General features: G+C 53.3%; 1 protein-coding gene and 1 long non-coding RNA gene across 5 annotated transcripts in view; one reads left to right on the forward strand and one right to left on the reverse strand.

The window, feature by feature from the left end:
* CATSPERG (cation channel sperm associated auxiliary subunit gamma) overlaps positions 1–24267 on the reverse strand; it is a 40479-nt gene that overhangs the window by 5019 nt on the left and 11193 nt on the right. For all 4 annotated transcript variants that reach the window (XM_034792460.1, XM_034792461.1, XM_034792459.1 and 1 more), the window contains 15 exons: positions 23249–23314; positions 21288–21404; positions 19691–19741; positions 17912–18041; positions 16725–16836; positions 15665–15823; positions 14268–14386; positions 12965–13178; positions 12594–12656; positions 7842–8025; positions 6812–6939; positions 4989–5069; positions 2244–2300; positions 1280–1436; positions 527–590 (listed from right to left, as the gene is read on the reverse strand). In XM_034792460.1, the coding sequence (XP_034648351.1) occupies positions 527–590; positions 1280–1436; positions 2244–2300; positions 4989–5069; positions 6812–6939; positions 7842–8025; positions 12594–12656; positions 12965–13178; positions 14268–14386; positions 15665–15823; positions 16725–16836; positions 17912–18041; positions 19691–19741; positions 21288–21404; positions 23249–23314 (1702 nt within the window). The remainder of the gene's footprint in view (positions 1–526; positions 591–1279; positions 1437–2243; positions 2301–4988; positions 5070–6811; positions 6940–7841; positions 8026–12593; positions 12657–12964; positions 13179–14267; positions 14387–15664; positions 15824–16724; positions 16837–17911; positions 18042–19690; positions 19742–21287; positions 21405–23248; positions 23315–24267) is intronic.
* On the forward strand, positions 14646–24233 carry LOC117888760. Its single transcript, XR_004648366.1, has 4 exons — positions 14646–14768; positions 15743–16036; positions 21349–21543; positions 24108–24233. It is a non-coding gene; the product is annotated as an uncharacterized LOC117888760 (long non-coding RNA).

The following is a 24267-nucleotide window of genomic DNA, read 5'->3' on the forward strand; positions in this document are numbered from 1 at the left end:
TGGTTTGTTTACCTGCTGCGTCTGCAGGTTTGGCCGATCGCGGCTCCCACTGGCCGCAGTTTGCCGCTCCAGGCCAATGGGGGCTGCGGGAAGCGGCGCGGGCCGAGGGATGTGCTGGCTGCCGCTTCCCACCGCCCCCATTGGCCTGGAGCGGCAAACCGCGGCCAGTGGGAGCCGCGATCGGCCAAACCTGCAGACGCGGCAGGTAAACAAACCGGCCCGGCCCACCAGGGGGCTTACCCTGGCGAGCCGCGTGCCAGAGGTTGCCGACCCCTGGTGTAACGCCTACTGGGTCCTTGTCGCCCTCTAGTGGCTCAGCATCTTTTACTGGCCCAACTTCTGCTTTTGACAGAGGCGAGTTTTGGCTCTTACTCTGAGCTCCTGAAGGGGCCTGAAGCAGAGCTCCGTGCAAGCCCGAAAGCTCGTCTCTTCCACTAGCAATAAGAGACATGACCTCACCCACCCGATCTCCCAGCCCTGGGTGAGTTTTGCTAAAGCCAAGGGGGTGGCTTTGCCCAACCCTCACCTGCCCAGGAAAGGTCCCGAGTCCCCCGTCACCATGTCTTGGATCAAGAAGAAGGGATACAATACTGCGGGAAAGAGAAGAATGTCAAAGTTCATCATTTTAACTGTGCACCTCGCCCCAAAGAGAGCATGACACCCCCAGGGGTTGCTGCTGCAGTCAGAAACCAGTATTGAACGGGCGAGGCCATCCTGTCCGGCCCATCTGGCTAAGTGGAAGGGGATCCCGGTGACATCCTGGCTGGAGAAAAGGGGGGAGTTCTCGCTAGATCCCAGCTCGATGGGAATGGAAGAGGGGAACCCAGCTAGGTGGGAAGTGGGGGAGAAGAGAACCACTGGGCTAAGGGGAAGCTGCGGTGGCCTTGCTCCATGGAGGGCTCTGAGAACACAGAGATCAGCAGGCTGCATCCGAGTCCAGCCCCACGACTCTAAGACACTGGAATAGCCAAACCGAGGCCGATTTCTGGGCAGCTCAGGACATCCACAGTCGGGCCTTGGATCACAACCAAGAATCAAGGCTCAGATCAGAATCAAGCCAGGATCTAGCCGGGATCCCCTCCCGCCCCCCATCTACTCCCGAATCTCCCGGGCTCCAGCAGTGACAGCCAGCAGCTGCCGCCGCTGCAAAAGGGTCAAGCTAGGGTCCACGCCAGACAAGCTAAGTGGGGTTTTACCAGCAGGGTCCTGTTCAATCAGTCTCTGGGCCTCAGCCAGGATGTGGTCCCCTGTGCGGACACCTTCATCTGCTTCTCCTTACCATCGTTAAAGAAGAAACAGGGCATCTCTGGGTTCTTGTGGATGCAGTCGAAGTACCGCTTGTTCTGTTTGGTGGTGTACTTCAGGGTCTTGGTGATGTCAAAGGCCAGCCTCTTGCCCGGGGGGCAGCCAATAAAGATTGGCACCATGGCATAGCCCTGCAGGGGAGGGGAGGGGGCGAGAAAAAGACACACTCGTTCACTCTGGAGTTTGTAAGGTGCCCCAGGGATGGTCGTGGGGGGTCTAATGCATACAGCCAAACGCTGGAATTCCAATCTGTGGAATGCAACCAATGCTCCTGTCGGCTTATTAAGGTACCGCTCCCCCGATACTGACCCATTCCCAGTGGCTACTGCCTGCTCCAGTGGGGCAGAGTTAAGGGAACCTTGGGGGGGGGGTAGTTAGCTCTCTCCACATTTGGAAAGAGCGTGAGATAGATAGCTAGATAGAAGGGGTGTATGGTGATAGATAGATTAGATAGAGGGGGTGTATGGGGATAGATAGATAGACAGATAGATAGATAGAGGGTGTGTATGGTGATAGATAGAGGGGGTGTATGGGGATAGATAGATAGAGGGGGTGGATGGGGATAGATAGAGGGGGTGGATGGGGATTGATAGATAGATAGAGGGGGTGTATGGTGATAGATAGAGGGAGTGTATGGGATTGATAGATAGATAGAGGGGGTGGATGGGATAGATAGATATATAGATTAGATAGATAGATAGATAGAGGGGGTGTAGAGGGATAGGTTAGATAGAGGGGGTGGATGGGGATAGATAGATAAATTAGATAGAGGGGATGTATGGTGATAGATAGATAGAGGGGATGTATGGTGATAGATAGATAGAGGGGGTGTATGGGGATAGTTAGATTAGATGATATTATTGCTCCATTATCCCAAACAAAATGTTAATAGAGTCTCATTAATTTGCCTTTCCCAGGGGTTCAGACCCAATAGTTACCTGGAGTTTTGGGCCGGCCGCTGTGTAGTGGTAACAATTTGTTGCCGCATTTATAACCTGGAATGTTTAAATCGAAAATGAAGGTCTGTTAGGACCAAACAAAGGAAAAGTCCATCGTCCTGTCACTGACAAGAGGAGTCAAAGGTCACTGGGCCGTCCCGCTGGATCAGCCCACTGGCCCATGGAGTCCGGGATCCTGCCTCTTGCTGTGTTTGCTCACATCACTGCCCCGTCTCGCCTGATATCCCGGCTGCTGCCCTGGCAGATCAGACTACGGAGCCGGCCCACTCCCAGCTATGTCCAATACTACCTGTTCTCCGGAGCAAACACATGGTGGGAACCTTCAGGATCCTTGTTCTGACCTACGCTGGGGCTGAAGCTGTGCAGGTGCAGAGACCCGACAGCTCCCGTACTCCTGAACTGAGCCGATCTCAATGCAGGAAAGAATCTGCGGCTTTCACTGGACTGTAATCGGCCTGTGGAACTCCTTGCCACAGGATGTCATTGAGGAGAAGAACTAAGCCAGACTAGCCGTACATATGGATAACGAGGTCACCCAGCGTTATCATCGCTAATGCTAACAGAGATCTGGAAGAAGGGCTATTAAACCTTTTAATCCAATTGCCAGTGACGAGGGGTCAGCGTGAGACCTAATGTGGGGGACAGATTATCCTGTGCCTGCTACTGTTGGTTTCTTACACCTTCCTCTGCTCTGGCCGCTGCCAGACACAGGCTGTGACGAAGCGGGACCCTTCTGTAATAGTGTTCTCATCGATGTGCATGGCAAGGACTTACCTGACAGAGCTGGAGACATGGAGGTGTTTGTGTCACATGACTGTCTGGGGTGGGACCTGGGGGTCGTTAAAGGACGGGCTGAACCCTTCCCAGATCAATAGAGAAGAGACAACGGGAACCCCAACGACTGAACACCTAGGAACCGGGATGCCAGGCAGGTGGAACATGTGAACTCAGCAGGGATCTGCAGGAAGACAATGGCTCAGGAGGGGACAGGAGGCTGGAATAGGAGAGGCAGGTGAGGGGCTCACCTGGGACTGACAGACAAAGGGACAGAGACTGAGAGGATGGCTCAGGGGAGTTGTGGCTTGGCCAGGATGGGCTATATCTCAATCTTTGCTTCTCTGTAACCCAAGGTGCTGGGTTCCAGGTGGCTAATGAACCCAGACCGTCTGGCGTCACTGTGAGCACCTGCCGAGGTGCACAGGTCCCTGCAGAGCGTACGAGTCTCTGACCATGAGTCAGTCTCAGTTGGACTTGCCAGCAGAGCTCCGGGGTAAGGCAGGAGGGCTGGAGCCCAGACACCATGTGGCCTCCACTGAAGGCAGAATGGGACCCTCTGGGCATCTGGCCCATTGACGGGAGTCCTCTAAGGGACTGTTTAAAAGCTGGGGCATAGCACAGAGCCTGGCTCCTAGAAGGCAGCATGGCCTAGTGGACAGAGCACAGGGCTGGCACCAGGAGCGCCGGAACCTCGGTAGACGTTTGTAAATAAACAGGATTGTACCATCGTCAATTTCCCCTTCCGCTGGAAAGAAGCCGCAAGCCCCCGGATTTTGGCTAACCGCTCAGGGCAGAAGGGACACCAATATCATTTCTCCGTGTCTAAGTATCGAGGGCTAGGTTCTTACGTCACTTACACCATGGAAGTCAGTGGATTTACTCTGCATCGGCAGAGCACTAACGGAGCCCTGTGGCCATTACAGCAGTGGGGGTTCTGAGAGCGGCTTAAATCAGGAGCAATTCCAGTGACATCAGGCTCAATCTGGTATCAGTTCAGAATCAGACCTCTTCGTGTGGCGAGCCAGTGTAAACCTATGTTATACAGCCAGATCTCACAGATGATCTGAGGGCGAATTGCTTCTATACCAGGGCTGTCTCGAGGCTGGGCTCTGTCTCTTCCTCCGATGTTGGATAGAACCAGAACCTTCAGGGAGGGACTTGTCTCAGCGTGAGACCTGTCTCCAGCCAAGGTGGTGAGGCAATCTCAGTCACTCGGCCTAATTTAACGAGCTCGTTAGGGAGGGACTTTGAATGGCCTCCTCTTATAGATTTGTCAGAAGCTTCTCCTTCCAGGCACAGGGAGTTGTCAGAATGTTTGCTTTGAATCAGAGGGCCCGATCCTTGGGCTGGGCCATGCGGTGCGCAGTGGAGGGTGTGAAGAACAGGCAGGGAAGTCTTTCCGCTCTCCCCAATCCTACCAGCGGCTGGCACTCTGACGCAGCTCTAGATTATGCTGGCCACCCTCTCCTGCCCACAGCCCTCGCTCTCAGGCCTGACAGCTGAGAGCTCCACTTCTGGGGGGGCTCTCAGTGGCCGATATACAGCATCTGGCCCGATGTATCTTGCACTAACATGCAGCACTCTCTTTATCTGGAGCTACTGGGCCAGGTCCCCAGTTGGTATAAATCGATACAACTCCATTGGATACCACCCTAGCCGAAACAATTTTGAGAACATGAATCAACTCGGAAATAATTCCATCTGCAGAGTGATCCACTGCTATCTGGCCTGTGATCTGAGGTGTCGCTCCCAGCCCCGCATTCCCGCACAAGGAAAAACTCTCCTAGCCGCCTTGTTAACCCCTTTGGCAGATTTTCCCAGCACAGCATCCGTTACCACCCAGGGACGTGCCTGATGAAACTAGTTGTGCCGAGGAGCTAATAACGTGGTGGCTCTGTTCTCGCTCCCGAGTACCTTGCTGGGCGACAGTCCAGCCCTTGAGCCTACCTTTAAAGCCATTGAACTCTTCAGAAGGTTCGTCCCACTCAGCTCTTGTTTCGGGTACCGTCCGGTGTCACTGATGGTCACCTGGTGGGGAGAATTTGCAGGGTGCTGGTCAGGCTGGCTCCGTAACTGAGGAAGAAAGGGTCTGATCCAACTCCCTTGGGCACTGGGAGAAGCATTGGGCTCCTGAATAAAGGTCAGAGGTTTATCAACATTTGGGGCCTTGCTTCTCTTGAAGCATAAAGGGGCCTTCAAGTGAGCAGGGACAATCTGAGAACCACCCCCTACGCAGGGTGCCTTTACTGGCCAGCACAGAGCTGCCCTTTGGGGTCTGCACACTCCCTGTTCTCAGCCCCCAGTGTAGGGAGCAGATCGGCGGCGTGGATGGAGGGTGCGGTTGCCACCTGTCCGGGTTCTCCCAGGATTGGCCCTTTTTTGAGGCAGCCGTTCCAGATGAAAGGGTTTGGTTTTTTGTTTGCTCTGGCCACACCCCGATCCGCCACACCCCGATCTGCCCCCAGGGCCAAGAGGGGGCGGATCGGGGTGTGGTCAGAGCGCACTGCGCTGTGGCTATTCCCTGCCCCCAGGGCCCATAGAGGGCGGATCAGGGTGTGGTCAGAGCGCACTGCGCTGTGGCTATTCCCTGCCCCCCAAGGCCCACAGGGGGCAGATCGGGGCTATGGCTGGAGCGCACTGCGCTGTGGCTATTCCCTGCCCCCCAGGGCCGACAGGGAGCAGATCGGGGCTATGGCTGGAGCGCACTGCGCTGTGGCTATTCCCTGCTCCCTAAGAGACAGAGCAGCCCTGAAGATGGGGACTAGTGGAAGCATTTCATCATTCCTCTGTCGTGGATTGATCCAGGACTGATGGCAGAGCTGTGCAAGGGGGTGCCTAGGCCTGGAAGAGCAGGGCTGGCTGCAGGTGAGGACTGAAGGACACGGGCAGAGCTCTGGGACTGTTGAAGAGGAATTTCAGGTTCACAGGAAGTTCCGTGATTTCAACCTTTTTGCCATTCCGGAACTAAACCGAAAACATTCACAATTTCATTTTCATCGAAATGTTTCATTCCCATAAAATCAAAACGGTCCGTTCCGATTTTGACATTTTAAAAATCTTTTTACTTAAATGTGTTTTTTTTTTTAAACCGAAAGAATGAATTCCATTTTGAAACACTGCAAAACCCCCAACCCATGGAAATATTCAGTTCTGAAAATGTCGCAACAGGACGCTGAGGTATTATTAAAACACTTCATTTCGGGGTGTCTCGAAATGAAAGGTGGTGGAAATTGACGCGTGTTTCGATTTGGAGGGAACCGGCATTTTTCATCAAGTGACCGTTTTGCTGAAAAGTTTGCAGCCAGAGTTAGTGTGTGTGCAGCCCATGGCTTGATCACACGCTCTGTAAGTCCTTATGTGGGGAAGAAATTTCTGATGGCAGATGACTCTAATCTAGCAGAAGAAGGTCGAGTGAGGGCCAGCATCTGGATATTAAAGTTTGCCAAAAATCAGAGTAGAAATAAGATGTGAATTTTCAACAGTGTCAAGTGTTAGAACAACTTCCCCTGGAGGTGGTGGATTCTCCATCACTGATGTTTTTAAATCAAGAATATCTTTCTATGGTACAGCAGGGCCTGCTACAGGTCAGGATGGAGGTGGTTTGAAGGGGTGCTTGCAATACACTTGAACGTTGCCAGTGATACCTACCCGAGTAGCTGAATCCATCCCAACACTGAAAGACAGCTGGTGGGGAAATACATCGAAACGGCTGCAAAACCAGAACCCTTGCACTACCGACCCTTCTAAAGTAGCCGGCCCCGTGTACTCACCGTATACAGCACGGAGCCCCGGCCGATCAGATAGTGCCGGTGGAGGTCTGAAACCACAAACTTCGGATGCGCTAAGACGACGGTGAGCCACACAAAATCAAGGGAGTTCTCTTCCGGCATTTCCCCCACTGAAGAAGAGAAAAGCCTTGAATCACACTAGCCATAAACAGATCCATTGGCAAGCAGCTGCATTTGCACAGGGGCCTTTGACCTATAATGCAATCGCTGAACCAGTTAAGAGAAGCTCTGGGTAGATAGTCATCAGATCCACACATCAGCAAAGGCAAGGGCATTGAGTGGCTTAAGGATGTAGACTTACAACTACTACAGGGACCCTTTTGCTTGAAGGTCACAGGTTCAAATCTCACCCAGGTGGGTAGTGACAGAATTTTTGATTGGCACTAACTGGCCTCAACCGGCGAGGATCAAACAGGCCAAAGATATAATGCTCCTCTCCCCTTCAAGGTGGATCTCTCCAGGTCAAAGCAGATCTGACATCCTGCTCTCTTCACTAGACCTCCCTTCCCTCCTACAGTTGGGAGTAAAACAGGGGACTCCTGACTCCCAGTCCCCACTGCTGTAACCCATTAGACCCACTCCCCTCCCAGAGCTGGGAACAGAACCCAGGATTCCTAGTTCTACAGCCCCCTGCTCTAACCACTAGACACCACTCCCCAGAGCTGGGGATAGAGACCCTTCTGATAGGAGGCAGTTTTGCCTAGTGGATAGAGGGCAGGACTGGGACTCAGGAGACCTGGGCTCTATGAGGTAACTTTGAGCGAGTCCCTTGCCCACTCCGTGCCTCAGTTTCTCCATCTGGAATATGGGGATAATGCTACCGCCCTCCTTTGTGAAGCACTTTGAGGTCTACGGATGAAAAGCGCTAAGTATTATTATTATTATTATCATCAACGGCCAGTCCCCCTGCTCTAACTCAGGAATTGCCGGCTCCTCTGATCTCCTACAAATTCATCTAGCCGTTAAAATCCCGTTATTTTCACATCCCCGTCCCAAGACTCTCCTCTCTTACTGCTTTCTGCCGCCGTCCTGATGCTCAGGAACACTGAGAAAGAATAGATGTTATTCTTGTCCAGGTAAATCTTGCTGGGCAGCTGGTTATTGGGCTGCAGGTCATAGATCTTCACGTAGCTCTCCATGTTGACGTAGACACCTCCGGAGGAGTTGCCGTTGCTCGCTACGTAAAAGAAATACTCCTGAAAAAGGAGAGGCGGATTTCATCTCTATCAAGCATGTGCTTAATGCATATTAATAGACTACACTATCAGGATAACATTATGTGTGTATTTCGAGCAGTGACGTGGCCTAATTTGGCCTATGTCTTTCTATAATCCTGTTCGCTGACGCTCCCAGAACACCTTGCGTTAGCTGAATTAAGCTTCGGCGTAGGCGGATAGGAAAACAGTCAGGATCAGGACACATGGGTGTCGGTTGCTTGAAATGTGTGTTAACTGCTTATGCTAAACAGCCGTTTCGCTGTGCATTTAGCTGTGACGCACTGAGTCTGTTTCCCAGATCTGAAGAAGAGCTCAGGGTGAGCTCAAAAGTGTGTCTCTCTCACCGACGGGATCGGTCCAATAAACCAGATCACCTCCCCTACCTTGTCTCTCTCTTCCCGTAGTAACAGGCAGGGGGTTATTTGCACACAGCCAGCCGCGGCATGTCCCAAAGGACATATGATTGTGTTACCCTGGCACAAGGCGAGGAAGTGCCTGACATGCATGTGTTCAGAACAAAGAGAAAAGCCCCAAGCCCCGGTGCGCCCTGCGCCGCAGCTGAAGCCCGGAGTCCCGAATGGGGGGGGACATGTGGGACTCTCCAGGAAATACTCTATGGGACACTCCACACAGTGTGCAGAGCTGGTCAAAAAAGCAAACAGGATGTTAGGAATAATTAAAAAGGGGATAGAGAAGACGGAGAATATATTATTCCTCTTATATAAATCCATGGTACGCCCACATCTTGAATACTGCGTACAGATGTGGTCTCCTCATCTCAAAAAAGATATACTGGCACTAGAAAAGGTTCAGAGAAGGGCAACTAAAATGATTAGGGGTTTGGAACAGGTCTCATTTGAGGAGAGATTAAAGAAGCTAGGACTTTTCAACTTGGAAAAGAGGAGACTAAGGGGGATATGATAGAGGTATATAAAATTATGAGTGATGTGGATAAAGTAGATAAGGAAAAGTTATTTACTTATTCCCATAATACAAGAACTAGGGGCCACCAAATGAAATAATGGGCAGCAGATTTAAAACAAATAAAAGGAAGTTCTTCACAGAGCGCACAGTCAACCTGTGGAACTCCTTGCCTGAGGAGGTTGTGAAGGCTAGGACTATAACAGGGTTTAAAAGAGAACTAGATAAATTCATGGAGGTTAAGTCCATTGATGGCTATTAGCCAGGATGGGTAAGGAATGGTGTCCCTAGCCTCTGTTTGTCAGAGGGTGGAGCTGGACGGCAGGAGAGAGATCACTTGATCATTGCCTGTTAGGTTCACTCCCTCTGGGGCACCTGGCTTTGGCCACTATCGGTAGACAGGACACTGGGCTGGATGGACCTGTAGTCTGATCCAGTACAGCCGTTCTTATGTTCTTATGTTAATGTAAGCCCTGGGTACCCCATAGTACCAGGAAACCCAGGCAGAAAGCTGATGGGGGGAATCTAGCCTCAATGACGCCCACAGGTCCGTGTGCTTGTCAACAGGTGGAGTATAAACAGGACAATTTTGGGGGTGTCACTTTGGAACGGGGAATTTAACGCTGCCCAAGACAGCTTTGTGGCGACCGAGCCTCTTTCCTGCCCTAGCTTCTCACTGACTTTTTGCAACCCCCCTGACTGGGCTCTTGGATATATTTCATAACTGAACCAAAGCGTGGTCAAGCACCAGCCTGTACCATTTCCCGAGAGGAGGAAGCGGTGGCATGGACAAGGGACCCCAAGCTGTGGTATGTGAATCGCTGGTAGTACAGGGGCTTGGTGGATGGTGGACGCCACAGCTTCAAACTAACAGCGGTTCCGCTCGCTGCAGCGCGCCAGGAAAGGCCTGAGACGCAAAATGGGCTTAGCCCTAAGGGGGACTCACATCTGGCATTGGGAGGGGGTTTAGAGACCCCCCCCATGGAGACTAAGGGGGTGAAGGAGCACAGTGGAGCATGCTCCAAATGGAGGATCTGCTCCAAAGGGGAGACTGCCAGTCAAGCAAGGGGGAGAGTGAAGGAGACGCTGTCTGGGAGGAGGAAGCCAGTTTGCAGCTGCTGGGAACAGAGCAATCCACAAGGGGCTGAATATTGTGGGTAAAACCTCAACTGGGAGGGTGGGGGCACGGTCCTCTTCCCTGCCCCAACTCCCTGCTGAGGGAGCCTATCCGAACACAGGGAAGAGAGCTGGGGGACACTTGTTTGGCCAGCTGAGTCGCTGAGACTGATTGGGAACTGGGGTAAGCCTGCATTCATGCCCCACACTGCAGAAAGAGCGGGGAGGCAGGGAGCGGCCCAGCACCCACCCCTTGAATACTGCGCGCAGTTCTGGGTGCCCCATCTCAAAAAAGATACATTCGAATTGGAAAAGGTACCGACAACAAAAATGATCAGGGGGATGGAAAGGCTTCCAGATGAGGAGAGATTAAAGAGACTGAGGCCGTTCAGCTTAGAAAAGAGACGACTGAGGGGGGATAGGATAGCGGTCTATACAATCATGGCTGGTGTGGAGAAAGTGAATAAGGACGTGTTATTTACCCCATCACAGAACACACAAACCAGGGGTCACCCGATGAAATTAACAGGCATCAGATTTACAACTAGCAAAAGGAATGCCCAGTCAACCTGTGGAACTCATTGCCAGGGGATATTGTGAAGCCCAAAAGAGAATGAGATCAGTTCCTGGAGGATAGATCCATCAATGGCTATTAGCCACAATGGTGAAGGACGCAATCCCATCATGCTCTGGGTGTCCCTAAACCTCCAACGGCCAGAAGCTGGGCGTGGATGACAGGGGATGAATCACTCGATAACTGCCCTGTTCTGTTCATTCCCTCTGAAGCATCTGGCCCCGGCCACTGTCAGAAGACAGGATACTGGGTTAGACGGACCACTGGTCTGACCCAGTATGGCTCTTTTCTGAAGGCTGGTCAGGTGTACCAGGGAGAGGTGATCAAGACAGTCCACACCTCCCTCCCTCAGGCCCTGGGCCCAGACCTGGTGGAGAGGGAGGGCCAAGGTCCCCCTACCTTCCCCACCCTGTCCATCCTGGGGCTTCCTGGCAGCCTTTCCGCTGGGCCCAACCTACAGCTTGCGCCGAGTCGCCCAGTTGAAGCTTCTGCCTCCTCCTCCCGCCTCCAGAGCTCCTCACGTCCGTCCAACGAGACCCAGGGCCGGCTCCATGCAACTGCAAACCCAGCAGCCACAGGGGGCTCCGAGATCAAGGGCTGCGGCAGAGCCGGGAGGCAGGGACCGCATGGGAAATTCCTTCCTGTCACCGGATACATAATGCTGATTTATTCCCTCTGGAAGATTACAGACGTATTCCAGCCTATGGCAACTACTGGCCCAAGTCTGCCACCTTCTGACTTTCAGGGCTCCCTACCACAGGCAATTAAAGTTCTTATTCATTAGACATGGCCAATCTACCTTCTCTGTCCCACTCAGCAGCTGTTTAACTGCAATCGTCTGGGACAGGAAGTGAAGGAGAAAGATTGTGGAACTGCAGTGGGAATGTCTGGAGACAGGCTGGAGGTACCCAAACTAAAATCTGTCCAGGCTATCAGAGTTTACAGATCTGTTTCTAAAAGATTAATCAACAGCGTGCCATCGCTGGCAAATAGTATCAATGGTCAATGAGGGTCTGGCTGGAGAATCTTGCCTGCATGCTCGGGGTTCTACTGATCGCCATATTTGGGGTCAGGAAGGAATTTTCCTCCAGGGTGGATTGACAGAGGCCCTGGAGGTTTTTCGCCTTCCTCCGCAGCATGGGGCGGGGGTCGCTAGCGACTTGAAGTCTTTAAATCACAGGATTTGGGGACTTCAACAGCTGAGTCAAGGGAAAGGGGGTGGGTCAGCTTTTGTGGCCTGCATCATGGGGGAGGTCAGACTAGATGATCGTACTGGTCCCTTCTGACCTTAAAGTCTATGAGTCTATGGCTACATCTACACTACAGGGGGGAGTCGATTTAAGATACGCAAATTCAGCTACGTGAATAGCGTAGCTGAATTCGACATATCGCAGCCGACTTACCCCACTGTGAGGACGGCGGCAAAATCGACCTCTGCGGCTTCCCGTCGACGGTGCTTACTCCCACCTCCGCTGGTGGAGTAAGAGCATCGATTCGGGGATCAATTGTCCCATCGGGACGCGATAAATCAATCCCCGAGAGGTCGATTTCTATACGCCGATTCAGGCGGGTAGTGTAGACTTAGCCTATGAGTCTATAGAATATAACACAATTTAGACAAGGAACCAACACCCTTAGAACATAAGAACGGCTGTACCGGGTCAAACCAAAGGTCCATCCAGCCCAGTATCCTGTCTACCGACAGTGGCCAATGCCAGGTGCCCCAGAGGGAGTGAACCTAACAGGTAATGATCAAGTGATCTCTCTCCTGCCATCCATCTCCACCCTCTGACAAACAGAGTCTAGGGACACCATTCCTTACCCGTCCTGGCTAATAGCCATTAATGGACTTAACCTCCATGAATGTATCCAGTTCTCTTTTAATGTGATCGGTTGGATTTTTGGTCGAAAGGGAATGTTCAGAAACTTTTCTTACTGCATATTGCTTTCTGTTTTTCCACCACCGCCAAGTTGGGTCATGGACCGGGTCAGCATAAGGCTAAAAAATAAAATAAAATAAAATAAAATAAAATAAAGGGCTTGCTAAATTACAAGTCATCTGAAAACACAAGATTTTCTCATCTGAAAAGCACATGGTCCTGTTGTGGATTATCCACATCTTTCTTATAATCCCTGTTACCTGTGGGAAAGTCCACATCCCTGAGCAAGGCACTTCTACAACCTCACTCCCAGCGTGGACAGCACTAGCTCAGAACTCCCAACCTTCCTACCTAGCGCTGTGGGTACAATGTACTTTCCCCCAGCCCATCACCATAAGGCAGCTGAGACTTGACGAGAAGAAATCACCCTGCTATAGTCCGCGTGCAGCCAGAGCAGGTGGAAGATCAGTCCCTGGTATACAGCCAGAGACACGTTGTTGTGGAAGCCTGTTTTGTCCATGACATCCGGTGGCTCGGTGGAATAGTGCTCCATCCGGGTGAAGCGCTGAGGGGCTGGGAGGTCCTCGAGGCGCATGACCGAGAAGGAGCAGGGATGGAAGAACCTGATGTACTCAATATCTCTGAGGGAGAAACGGGGAGACAGGAAGTGAGTGTGGGTTGGCACTGAAATGCACTGGTTCATCACAAGGTTGGGCGGTGCTCTGGCATGCTGCAGTGGACTGGGCGGTGAAACAGATCTGTAAACTCTGATAGCCTGGGCGGAGCCTGTGTGCTGGATGGAATCAGGATCTTTCGGCTGTGTGTCACGTGTCCTATACTGCTAATAGCTAAGGGGAGTTGCAGAATTAGAGCTAAACACAGAAGAGGCCGTGAGGCTGCCTTGGAGATTCTGAGGTGGAGTGCTGCACCTGTGATCTGGCCTGATGTGAACAGGGCCAGATCCTGCCTGGATCTGGGCATGCTGCGCTCCTCGGGACCACTCCCAGGGCCTGAGCACAAGGCAGGATCAGGCGCCTAGGATCTCACTCCGAGGGACACAGTGCTGGCTAGCAGATAGAGCAATGGACTTGGACTTGGGAGCACAGGTGCTGACTTTCTAATGTGCCGGGGGGGGGGTGGGGCTCGGCCCTGCCCCCACTGCACCCCTTCCCCCAAGGCCCTGCCCCCGCCCCGCCTCTTCCCACCCCGGCTCCACTCCCGCCCCGCCTCTTCCCGCCCCGCCTCCACTCCCTTCCCCCAGTGCACCACGCCCTCGCTCCTCCCCCTCCCTCCCCAAGCCTCCTGCACGCCTCAAAACAGCTGATCTCAGCGGACGGGAGGTGCGGGGCGGGAGAGGGAGGCGCTGATCAGCGGGGGCCTGCCAATGGGCAGCAAACACCATTTTTCCCCCATGGGTGCTCCAGCCCCGGAGCACCCACGGAATTGGCTCCCAGGCTTGGGAGAACTGGTTTCTATTCCCGGATCTGCCGCTGCTTTGCTGGGTGACTGTGGGCTAGTCCCATCCCTGCGTCGTGCCTCAGCTTCCCCCTCTGTCAAACAGAGTAAGGAGAGTGTTCTCCTGTGTCAAGGAATTATTCCTTAGACCCAGCTGACAGCTCAGCCCTGGTACATGCGCACTGGCGTGGCCCCAGGACTGGAGCTGGCTCCATCTGCACCAGAAGCGTTGGAACCGTCTTTCCCACCATTGCCCGTCCTCTGCCACTACTCACTGTAAATACACCAGATGGTACTGATGGACGATGAGGTGCCGGTACGACAATATATAATGGAGAGGGAAGCTCCTCTTGATCAGTTTTCCTTCTCCCTGTTCATCCAGTATGTAAACCACCTGAAAGGAGAGGCAAGAGCAGAAAATACGGGGGAAAGGTAGAGTTCAACCCCTGCTATTCAGGAGAAGTGGAAAGAAGCCATTGTCACCCGGCAGCTGAAACTAACACCCGTTTGTTGCCTCTGGTTTTCTGTAAGCTCTTTGTCTTTTTGTTCTGGTCCTGGCCTGTGACTGGGGCTCTTGGGGGTAGCAGTGAATCACTGCTGCAAATAAATAAATAAGCCAGTAGCACCCATGGAAAAGCTGAAGAGAAACTGAATCATGTGGCACAAGGAGGAGGAGTTTCGAATGCAGGGGCCAGGACTTTGCTCTGTGTGTGCATGAGAGGCCCGGGACAAGAGCTGCCGCAGTGGGAGAAAGCCAGGCGGACCGGAACAAACTGGTAACGGGGCCCTGAGAGAAAGCTACCGGGGACCGGGTGCGGGCTGGAAAGAAGCCTTGGTCTGCTGTTGGTTGATTCCCACGGTGTTCAAGGAAATAAGGCCTTTGTGCGTTCCGTGCAAATGAACGAGCTTGCGGCAAAGACAAAATTTGACTAGCACCAATTTCTCCTGCTAACTGGAACAAGCCAGGAGCCCTGGACTTTTTGTCTGGCTGCTTGGGTCTGAAGCAGTAACAGCCCTAGGGTGACCAGACTGCAAATGTGAAAAATTGGGATGGGGGTGGGGGGTAATAGGCGCCTATATAAGACCCAAAAATCGGGACTGTCCCTACAAAATCGGGACATCTGGTCACCCTAAACAGCCCCCATGGTTGGGGGTCATTTTCTTCCCTGTGTGGAAATGGGACGGCATTTGGCTTCCAGATCGGCCATGGCCCTAACCTGTGTGGCCACACCCCTTGCCACCTCTCGCTTGCGTGAGCATTGCAGGTGCCTCCTGCTTCTGATCTCATTGACATGGGTGCGAATCAGGAGTAGCCCCATTCATGTAAGTGGAATTACTCCACTGTGGGATAAGCATAAGGCCCTGAAAGTGGAAGCATGAAGGCCTGTCTCTATGCCCAGAGCAGGTGCCCCACACTCACCACCAACAGGTTTCAGACGTAACCTGGGGGAAACGCGATCTCTATGGTGTCTGCTAATGAGGGGGCCAATTCTCCTGTGGCCGCTTGGCCCTGGAAACTGGGCTGAGACGGCTAATGAATCTACTGGCCAATCAGCAGCTGTCAACGGCTTCCCAGCACTATAGACCAGGGCTAGATTCAAACTTCTAGAGACCATTAACCACTCCCTGCGCCACCCACCATGCATCTGTGACTCCGGTTGCCCGAGCTCACCTGCTGGAGCCCCTCCTTGTTAAAAAAGAGGCTCATGAACGTCTCGTTTAAGCTAAAGTCCTTTGACCCTCTCATTAGCTGTAGCCCGAGGTACGTGTCCCAGGCCTCGGAGGGGTAGAGCCGAATGACGACCGAGCTGCCTTCCACCGAAAACCAGATCTGGAGAGCCAAACGGAGCCAGATGTGAAGAGCGGGCGAAGGGAGCAGAAGTCTTGGAAGGGGTCGCTGGAGGGGACTTTCCCAAGGAGCTGCTACCTCCCTGCTGCTGAGATGCAGCCACCTCTGCAGGGATGGAGCGTGGCAGCTGTTTATACAGGGTTCGACCAGCCAGCACGGAGTTCCTCTCGAGTGGGGAGAGAGTGTGGTCTAATGGTGAGCACAGCGCCCCCGCAGGACTCCTGGGTTCTGTGTGCCCTCTGCTGTGCAAGGCCTTTGCTCTCTCTGTGCCTTGCTTTAATCACTCGTAAAGGGGATAAGAATATTTAGCAGCTCTTTGGACAGGTTAGGAGGCAGCGTTAGCGACCAAATAGTGCCCTGAGATCCTCAGATGAAAGACGCTACACAAAAAGGCAGCCATCCATGACATTGCCGACCATTATTCATCAGTAGACCTCAAAGCAGGTCAGTAACATTATCCCCATTTTACAGATGGGGCAACTGAGGATACGTCTCCACAGCAAAGAAAAACCCGGGGCTGTCCTGTGCCAGCTGACTCGGGCACATGGGCAGTGTACACTGCACACATTGCAGCGTAGACTTCTGGGCTCGGGCTCTGGGATCCTCCCACCTCACAGGGTTCTACAGAGCTGGCTCCAGCCTGAGCCCAGACATCTACACAGCCGCGGACCAGCCCAAGCCCTGAGAGCCCAAATCAGTTGCAGGGATCTAGTTGCCATGTATACCCTAGGACACAAAGAGGTGACATGATTCACCCCAGGTCACCCAGCTTAACCAGGGGCAGAGCCAGGAATAGACCCCAGGGCAGGGTGCTATCCCCTAGGCCACACTGCAGCCAGTCAAACGATGCGCCTGCCTGATGCACCCATTCACGCCACCGTACCTCCTCCGAGTCTGTCACACACACGAATTCCCCTACATACGACAGAACGAAGTAGCTGATGGGAGATTGTTGGGGGAAGTCAGAGAGGTGAATGTAATTAACCAGGTCATAGCTGCAAGGAAAGCACAAGGGAAGTAGGAAACATTACACTCCATTGCTTTCGTTCCCCTTTCATTCTCTCCTTGAGGATGAAAAGCCTGGTAGTAAAACCTTTACATTTGGCACTGTCTCTGGGTCTGGCTCTCCTAGCAGACAGTGGCCCCTCTGGTCTGTCCCTTGATCTGTTACATTTGTATTGGCTGTAACGCCACATCTGGAACCTTCACAATTAGCTGATTGTTTTGCAATGGTCGTGTCGTTCCCCACACAGCTCTGCCAATGCACCAAAGGGTGAAACCCACCCCCTGAGCCGGCAAACGCCTCGGGTAGGACATGAGTTCCATTTCAGCTGTATTGGAAGTGTGGCGCATACTTTGTGCTGACTCTCTGCACGGTGGGTGAATTTCATCCTTGGGGTGCTGTGCAACTCTGGAGGGATCTCGCAGACCGATGCGATTGAGATCAGAATCGGGTCCAGAGCTTTGGGTCACGATTCTTTGACATAGTGATTTTGAGTGCCCCAGTTTTGGGGCTGATTTCCAAAGCAAATGCGGGGGAGAGAGGGTTCGTCACTTTCTGAAAATCAGACCTCTTTACGGTGCCTCCGGCCGGGCCCCTGCAATCACTCATCTCTTGAAAATTTCAGCCTTGGTTTTTAAAACGTCTCATCTGAAGGGCCCGAGCATGGCACTCAACTTACCCACTTCGCACTGCTGGGGCGAGCTGTGATTCTGAGGCTGCACCTAATGCCCCAGTCCTGCAGCTAGGTCCAGGTGCACCTACTCCCTAATGCATGTGAATGGTGCCAGATTTAATAACTGGGCCTATAAATGTGCCCGAGTTGTGAGTTCAACTCTAAAAAGTGAGTTAGGTTCGGAAGACGTCACAATAACCTATAATGACAAATGTAAATGGGAAAAGGAATGAAAGGCAGGAGGACTGAATGAGCCCAGGAGAAAGGCCGACTGATAGAACTGAAGGAATCTGTTAAATCCGTTAAAATCATGCCTGGTAAACGAGCAAAGTGTGGAACCAACTCATCAGTTGCCTCCCCGAAAACCAGAGATCGATACAGACTTTGTTCTCACCTTTGTAAAATAACATTGCCCCAGATGTAGAAGATTGTGCTGAATGGGTTATAGGACAGCCCCCTTGGGATCAGCGGGGAATCCGTGTATTCTTCCAGTCCCAGCAACATCACAAACCCTTTGTCAGTGTCTGCAAAGGAAAAGTGGGAGAAACCTGGTCAGAGTGGGTCTTCTGTAGGAGCCGCGAGGTCGGAGTTCAGAGAAGAGCAGCAAAAGAAAAGGATTAGGCTGCAAGGAGATTTCCGGGGTATTGTTACGCTGAAAGATGGTAATGGCTGGCATGAGGTAAGGCTTTGATCTAAAGACAATCCTGGGCCTCATTAAAGCTAACAGGGGAGCCAAGCAGTCTTTCAGACCCAATGGAAGCAGCAGTTGAATCTCTTTAAGTAACAGAGAGCTACAAAGGAGGAGGGACCGCCCAAGCCACGGGGCAGGTCAGAGGCAGGGGTTACCTGGCTGCCAAGGCAGGGGCTAGGAGATTAGTCTGCAGTCTGTGTGTTGGAGGAGAAAACTGAGCAAAGCACTTGTGGGCATGACCATTAGGAGGAAGCAGAGAGACACTGATTCTTGGGCACAGAGCCCGCTGGAGGGGCAGATGTGTGGATTTTGGAGCGAGGAAAGCAGCCTGCTGCAGGCTGTTTCAGGGAAACAAGACTTTGTGGACACTCTTTGTAAACAAACAAGGTTGCACTGAGAACAGAGCTGATTCATAGCATCGATTTCTCCTCATAATGAGTTCTGCAAGGCTAACGCTCAGGTCAAAGAGGCAACTTTATTCCTGTTACAGACGCACCTAAGAACAGACCCATGAGATCAGAGCCACCCTGCGCTAGGGGCTGCACAGTCATGTAACAGAGAAGACAAGGCTTGCCCAGAGAGCTCACAATCTAGGATCTGTGACCCAAGAGCGAGTAGCTATTTTCTCTCTGATTCACCGCCGTGTTGCTCCTGGTTTGCACAAGTGGAACCCTGTCAACGTGGTGCAAAGCAGGAGTAAGGCAGTGGTGAAGTAGGGTTGCAGAGGTGGGATAATCAGTGTGGGAGATGAGGGGCTTGTCTATACATGGTAGCTATTTTGCCCTAGCTAATTCCGGTCAATTTCCCCATGGATATTCATTCTAGAATAAGAGTACCTTTTTCTGCTTGTCTACATGGGGACAATTGGGAAAGTTAATCCAAATTAACTTCTAATGTGAATAAGTTAAAATGCATTAAGCCCCTGTGTGGATGCTCTTAATCTGAATTAACGTAAGGCCACGTCTACACTATGGGGACAATAGTAGTGTATTTTTTCACATCTCAGAGCGCCATAGCTGTTGACCGAAATTTGAAGTATAGACCAGGCCTGACTCTAATTTCACTTTGGAAATGAGTTCAGTGAATCCAAATCAAAGCCACTTTTATTCTGAATCAGAGCATCCACACGGGGGTTTAATGCACTTTAACCAAGGGCCTGTCAGTACAAACAGGCAGCTTGAGGTGTAAATCTACCCCACACTAGCCTGCCGTGCACTAACTCTCCATGTGGCACCTGCTGTCTCGCTCCACAAATTCCCCAGTGCGCTGTGATCTTCTCCCCTTCAAAGCCGGGTAGACTGAGAGAGAGACACTGAGGCATTGAGAGAGAGGCTGGGCAGAGCCCTGCAGGGAACAATCATGCTCTGGGTTTGGGGGGGTGGACTGGGAGAGCAGGCTGCACATTCCAATCTAGGGCGTCTACCAGGATATCTCTGCCGCTCCCATCAAAGCCTGTTAGAATGTTCCAAGGTGGGTTCTTACCTTTGGGTATGAAGCGAGGTATGGAGTACAACATCCTGAAAGCTGCACCGACTGCGAGCAAACAGACATGGAAATGACAAGTTACAGCGGAGTCTGTTTATTACATGAACTCACCTTGTTAAATCTTTGTACGTACATGGCCCCCGTTACCACAGAATCAGAATCTTTCCTGCTTTTAGCTCAGGGGTGGGCAAACTTTTTGGTCCAAGGGCCACATTGGGGTTGCGAAACTGTATGGAGGGCTGAGTAAGGAAGGCTGTGCCTTCCCAAACAGCCTGGCCCCCCCCATCCACCCCCTCCCACTTCCCACTTCCTGACTGCCCCTCTCAGAACCCCTGACCCATCCAACCCCCCCTGCTCCCTGTCCCCTGACCACTGGGGACAGGGACTCCACACCCTGACCAGCCCCCCTGGGACTCCACCCCCATCCAAACCCCCCTGCTCCCTGTCCCTGACTGCCCCCTCCCGAGACCCCCACCCCATCCAACCCCCCCGCTCCCCGTCCCCTGACCGCCCCCTCCCAGGACCCCTTACCCCTAACCGCCCCCCCGGGGCCCCACCCCCATCCAACCGCCCAATGTTTCCTGTCCCCTGACTGCCCCCCAGGAGTCCCTGCCCCTTATCCAACCACCACCCCCCCCCCGCTCCCCACACCTTTACCATGCCGCTCATAGTGGCAGGACTGGCAGCCACGCCACCCGGCCGCAGCCAGCCATGCCACTGCGCTGCCTGCGTGGTGAGCTGAGGCCGCGGGGGAGGGGGAACAGCAGGGGAGGGGCTGGGGGCTAGCTTCCCCAGCTGGGAGCTCAGGGGCCGGGGAGGACAATCCTGTGGGCCGGATGTGGCCCGCGGGCCGTAGTTTGCCCACCTCTGGTTTAGTTCTACAACCCCCTGGGAGGTAGGGCAGTACTATTACGTCCATTGCGCAGATGGGGAAACCGAGTCACGGAGCAGCTAAGTGACTCGCCCAAGATCACATGGGGAATGTGTGCCTCCACTGCTATTCTTAGCCATGCTAGCATGGGTTAAGCGAGCGCAGGTACGTCTACCCAAGCGGCAGTCGCACCCCGGATGGCAGTGTAGACACACTCTTAGTCCTGACCTAGAAAGATGACTTCTAGTGGGCAGTTCAGTCCCTGTCACCATTCCGTCCTTGGCCTCTCTGCTGCGACTGGGGCAGTTTGCAGCGATAGGAACAGTTCCTCACCAGGGGCTGGACTGGCTGGTAGCCCGTAAACATTTTCATTTGCTATTGACCTAGGCTGGACTTGAACCAATCATCTAGGCGGGCAAAGGCAGCCCCAGAGCCATTCAGTTCTCCTCCATGGTCCAATTATTAGATCATCACTCTCACACAGGAGATAAACCAACACCTTCTGCGAGCTAACTCCCTCCCGAAGCCCGACCCTGCTGAGCATTGGGGCTAGCAGGATCTGACAACACATTCTGCCCCCACTGCCCCTCCCCCAGCACAGCCCACGTAGGGACCCGGTTCGCAGCATGTGAACCTCAGCGTCGCTCCACAGACTTTGATGGAAGGACGCTGATTCACAGCAGCTGGCTTTACGCTTGTATCGGTCCAGAACGACAACCCGACCTTGATCGTAGGCCACGAGGTAGTAATCGGGCTCGCTGTTCTTTTTCTTCCCTTTCACCAGCAGCACAATCTTCTCCTCTTCCGTGATGTAGACAGTCCAGAGGATCGTGCAAGAAACTGAAAGTGGAGAGAGAGAAAGAGAGAGGCAGAAAATCTTTCCAAACGGCTTTTTCTAAACATCTCTGTGGCGATGATTTTGAATAAGCAACAGTCTCCTCGTATAACATGTCACTGCTTCATTGTACCAGTGTTCCAGGTGAGGATCCAGTGTTCCAGAATTGTATAAGTGTTCCAGAATTGCACCAGTGTTCCATTGTACCAGTGTTCCAGAATTGGAGCCAGAGTTCCACATGAGGTCATCTGGAACACTGGCTCCAATTCTGGTCGCCCATGCTCAAGAAAGATGGATTCAAATGGGAACCGGTGCAGAAGAAGAGGATAATCAGGGGACTGGAGAGCCGATCTCTTGAGAGGAGAGAGGGAGCTTGTTTTGCCTGGCAAACGGCAAGTTGAGGCTATGTCTACACTTAAAATGGGAGGGGTTCTCCAGTCACTGTAGTCAATTCACCTCCCCCAGAGGTGGTAGCTAAGAAGAATTCTTCCCTTGAGCACTGTCTACACTGGGGGAGAAGTCACCTGGACTAGGTCTCTTGGGGAGGTGGGTTTTTCACACATAGCCATTAAGTGTAGGATTGGATTGCTTCCCATAGCGGTGGCATCAGAAATGGAGGGGGAGAACATGTCCAGGAGGCTGGAGATGAGAAGAAGGTGTCTAGCCCTCCGAGGAGGGGACAGCCTTCAGATAGGAGCAGTGAGGGGCAAAGAACCTAACTGGCTGGAGGATGGAGCTTGATTGGTGTCTGACCGGGGTGATATGGCAGGAGGCCCCTTGCAGTCCTGTGCGCCTCTGATTCAGGGAGGCGGCAGCAGCTGATGAGCCGGCTCGTGTTTTGTGGTTTAAATAATTTTTTACTCCTGCAGCTGGGAGCTGGGGCCTTCGTTCATGGATTTGTTTGGGGATTCACAGCCGAGCCTTTTCTCTGTAACAGACTCCCCCTCCCATAATGAATCCCAACACAACGGGAACCCCAGACCTTAACAGCCAGGCTCTCCACCCCAAGGTCGAACAGCCAGTCAATGGCAGGGCTGAGAATGGACACAGGAGTCCTGACGGCCTTCCAGCCCCGCCTGCTCCAACCACTAGACCCCACTCCCTTTCCAGAGTTGGGAACAGAACCCAGGCGTCCTGACTTCCAGCCCCCTGCTCCAACCACTAGGCCCCACTCCCTTTCCAGAGTTGGGAACAGAACCCAGGTGTCCTGACTTCCAGCCCCCCCCTGCTCCAACCACTAGGCCCCACTCCCTTTCCAGAGTTGGGAACAGAACCCAGGTGTCCTGACTTCCAGCCCCGCCTGCTCCAACCACTAGGCCCCACTCCCTTTCCAGAGTTGGGAACAGAACCCAGGTGTCCTGACTTCCAGCCCCCCTCTGCTCCAACCACTAGGCCCCACTCCCTTTCCAGAGTTGGGAACAGAACCCAGGTGTCCTGACTTCCAGCCCCCCCCGCTCCAACCACTAGGCCCCACTCCCTTTCCAGAGTTGGGAACAGAACCCAGGCGTCCTGACTTCCAGCCCCCCCCGCTCCAACCACTAGGCCCCACTCCCTTTCCAGAGTTGGGAACAGAACCCAGGTGTCCTGACTTCCAGCCCCCCGCTCCAACCACTAGACCCAAATGTTATAATTTTGTGAGGCTCCTGCACAGCACCACGTAAACGTTGGGCCAGAACCTCAGCTGGTGTAAATCAGAACAGCGCTAAGCCTATTTCAATGGCACTATAGCCAATTTATATCAGATGAGGATCTGGCCCCACTGAGTCCAGTGGAGCGACTCCCATTAATACCAGCTGGGGAGCTGTTAAGTAGGGACCCTGAGGAACACAAGGACCCAAAAGGGACGTACTCTTCAAATGTTCGCACACTGTCTTCCTCCCCCTGCCGTGTGATTCGCGAAACTGAACGACTCCATCTGGAGGGGAGAAAAGAGCTGCAAGATTTCAGCCAGTCGGGCCATGGCATTGCCAGCCTGGGATATTTGGGTGGGCCCTGACTTTGGGTGGGCGAGCAATTACAGGGGGCTGGGAGGGCAGGAGGAATGGGGGGCCCACCTCCCCGCACCCCCTGCAGCCGGCTTTGGATGTCCCGCTCCGCCAACCTGCCTGGCATTCTAGCCAGGGTGTGGAGTCTTGCCCCGCTCCACCCACCCAGCCCCGGCAGGAGTGCCAGGCAGGTGGAGCAAGCCCCGTGCCCCGATCCTGCTCCGCCAGATAGGCGGAGTGGGGCAAGTGCTTGGGCCAGAGCAGAGCCGGGGCTGGGGGGTGGGCCTGGATTCTAAGTGGGTGGGCCACGGCCCACCCAGACCCACCTGTGGCTACGCCCTTAGTGTGCAGTTGGCTTGTACCTATCAATTACTCAGCACTTTAGCTGTCTCCTGGTTCAGGCAGGAACTCAGGAGATAGGACCCTGGGCTAATCACTGCATCTACCAGGGCCTCAGTTCCCCACCTATAACGTGGGGATAATGGTCCCTTCCAGGTCTGCCTTGTCTCTCAGTGTGTGTCTGGGCAGCACCCGACACAAAGGGTCCCTGATCTCGGTTGTGGTCTGTGAGCCCCCAGCACGACGGGGGCCCGGATCGCCGATGTGGTCTGTGCAGCGCCTGGCACAATGAGGGGCCTGATACACACAATCATAATAACAGAGGTGGCCCTTCAGGCAATGCAAGTTGCAAAACTTTAACAGCTGCCACTTATTTGTATGCAGGACGGGCTCCTCTCCCCTGGCTATCAGTCCAGCTCCCTTCACCAGCACTAAATGTTGCACCAGCTGCTGCCCGTGCAAAGAGGACGGAGCAATAAACACTCTAAGGGGCGGCTGTTAGTTCGTGGGACACAGAGTCAGGTCCTCAGCTGGTGTGAAACAG

The sequence above is a fragment of the Trachemys scripta genome, chromosome 16 (genome assembly GCF_013100865.1).
Source record: "Trachemys scripta elegans isolate TJP31775 chromosome 16, CAS_Tse_1.0, whole genome shotgun sequence".
Lineage (NCBI taxonomy): Eukaryota > Metazoa > Chordata > Testudines > Emydidae > Trachemys > Trachemys scripta.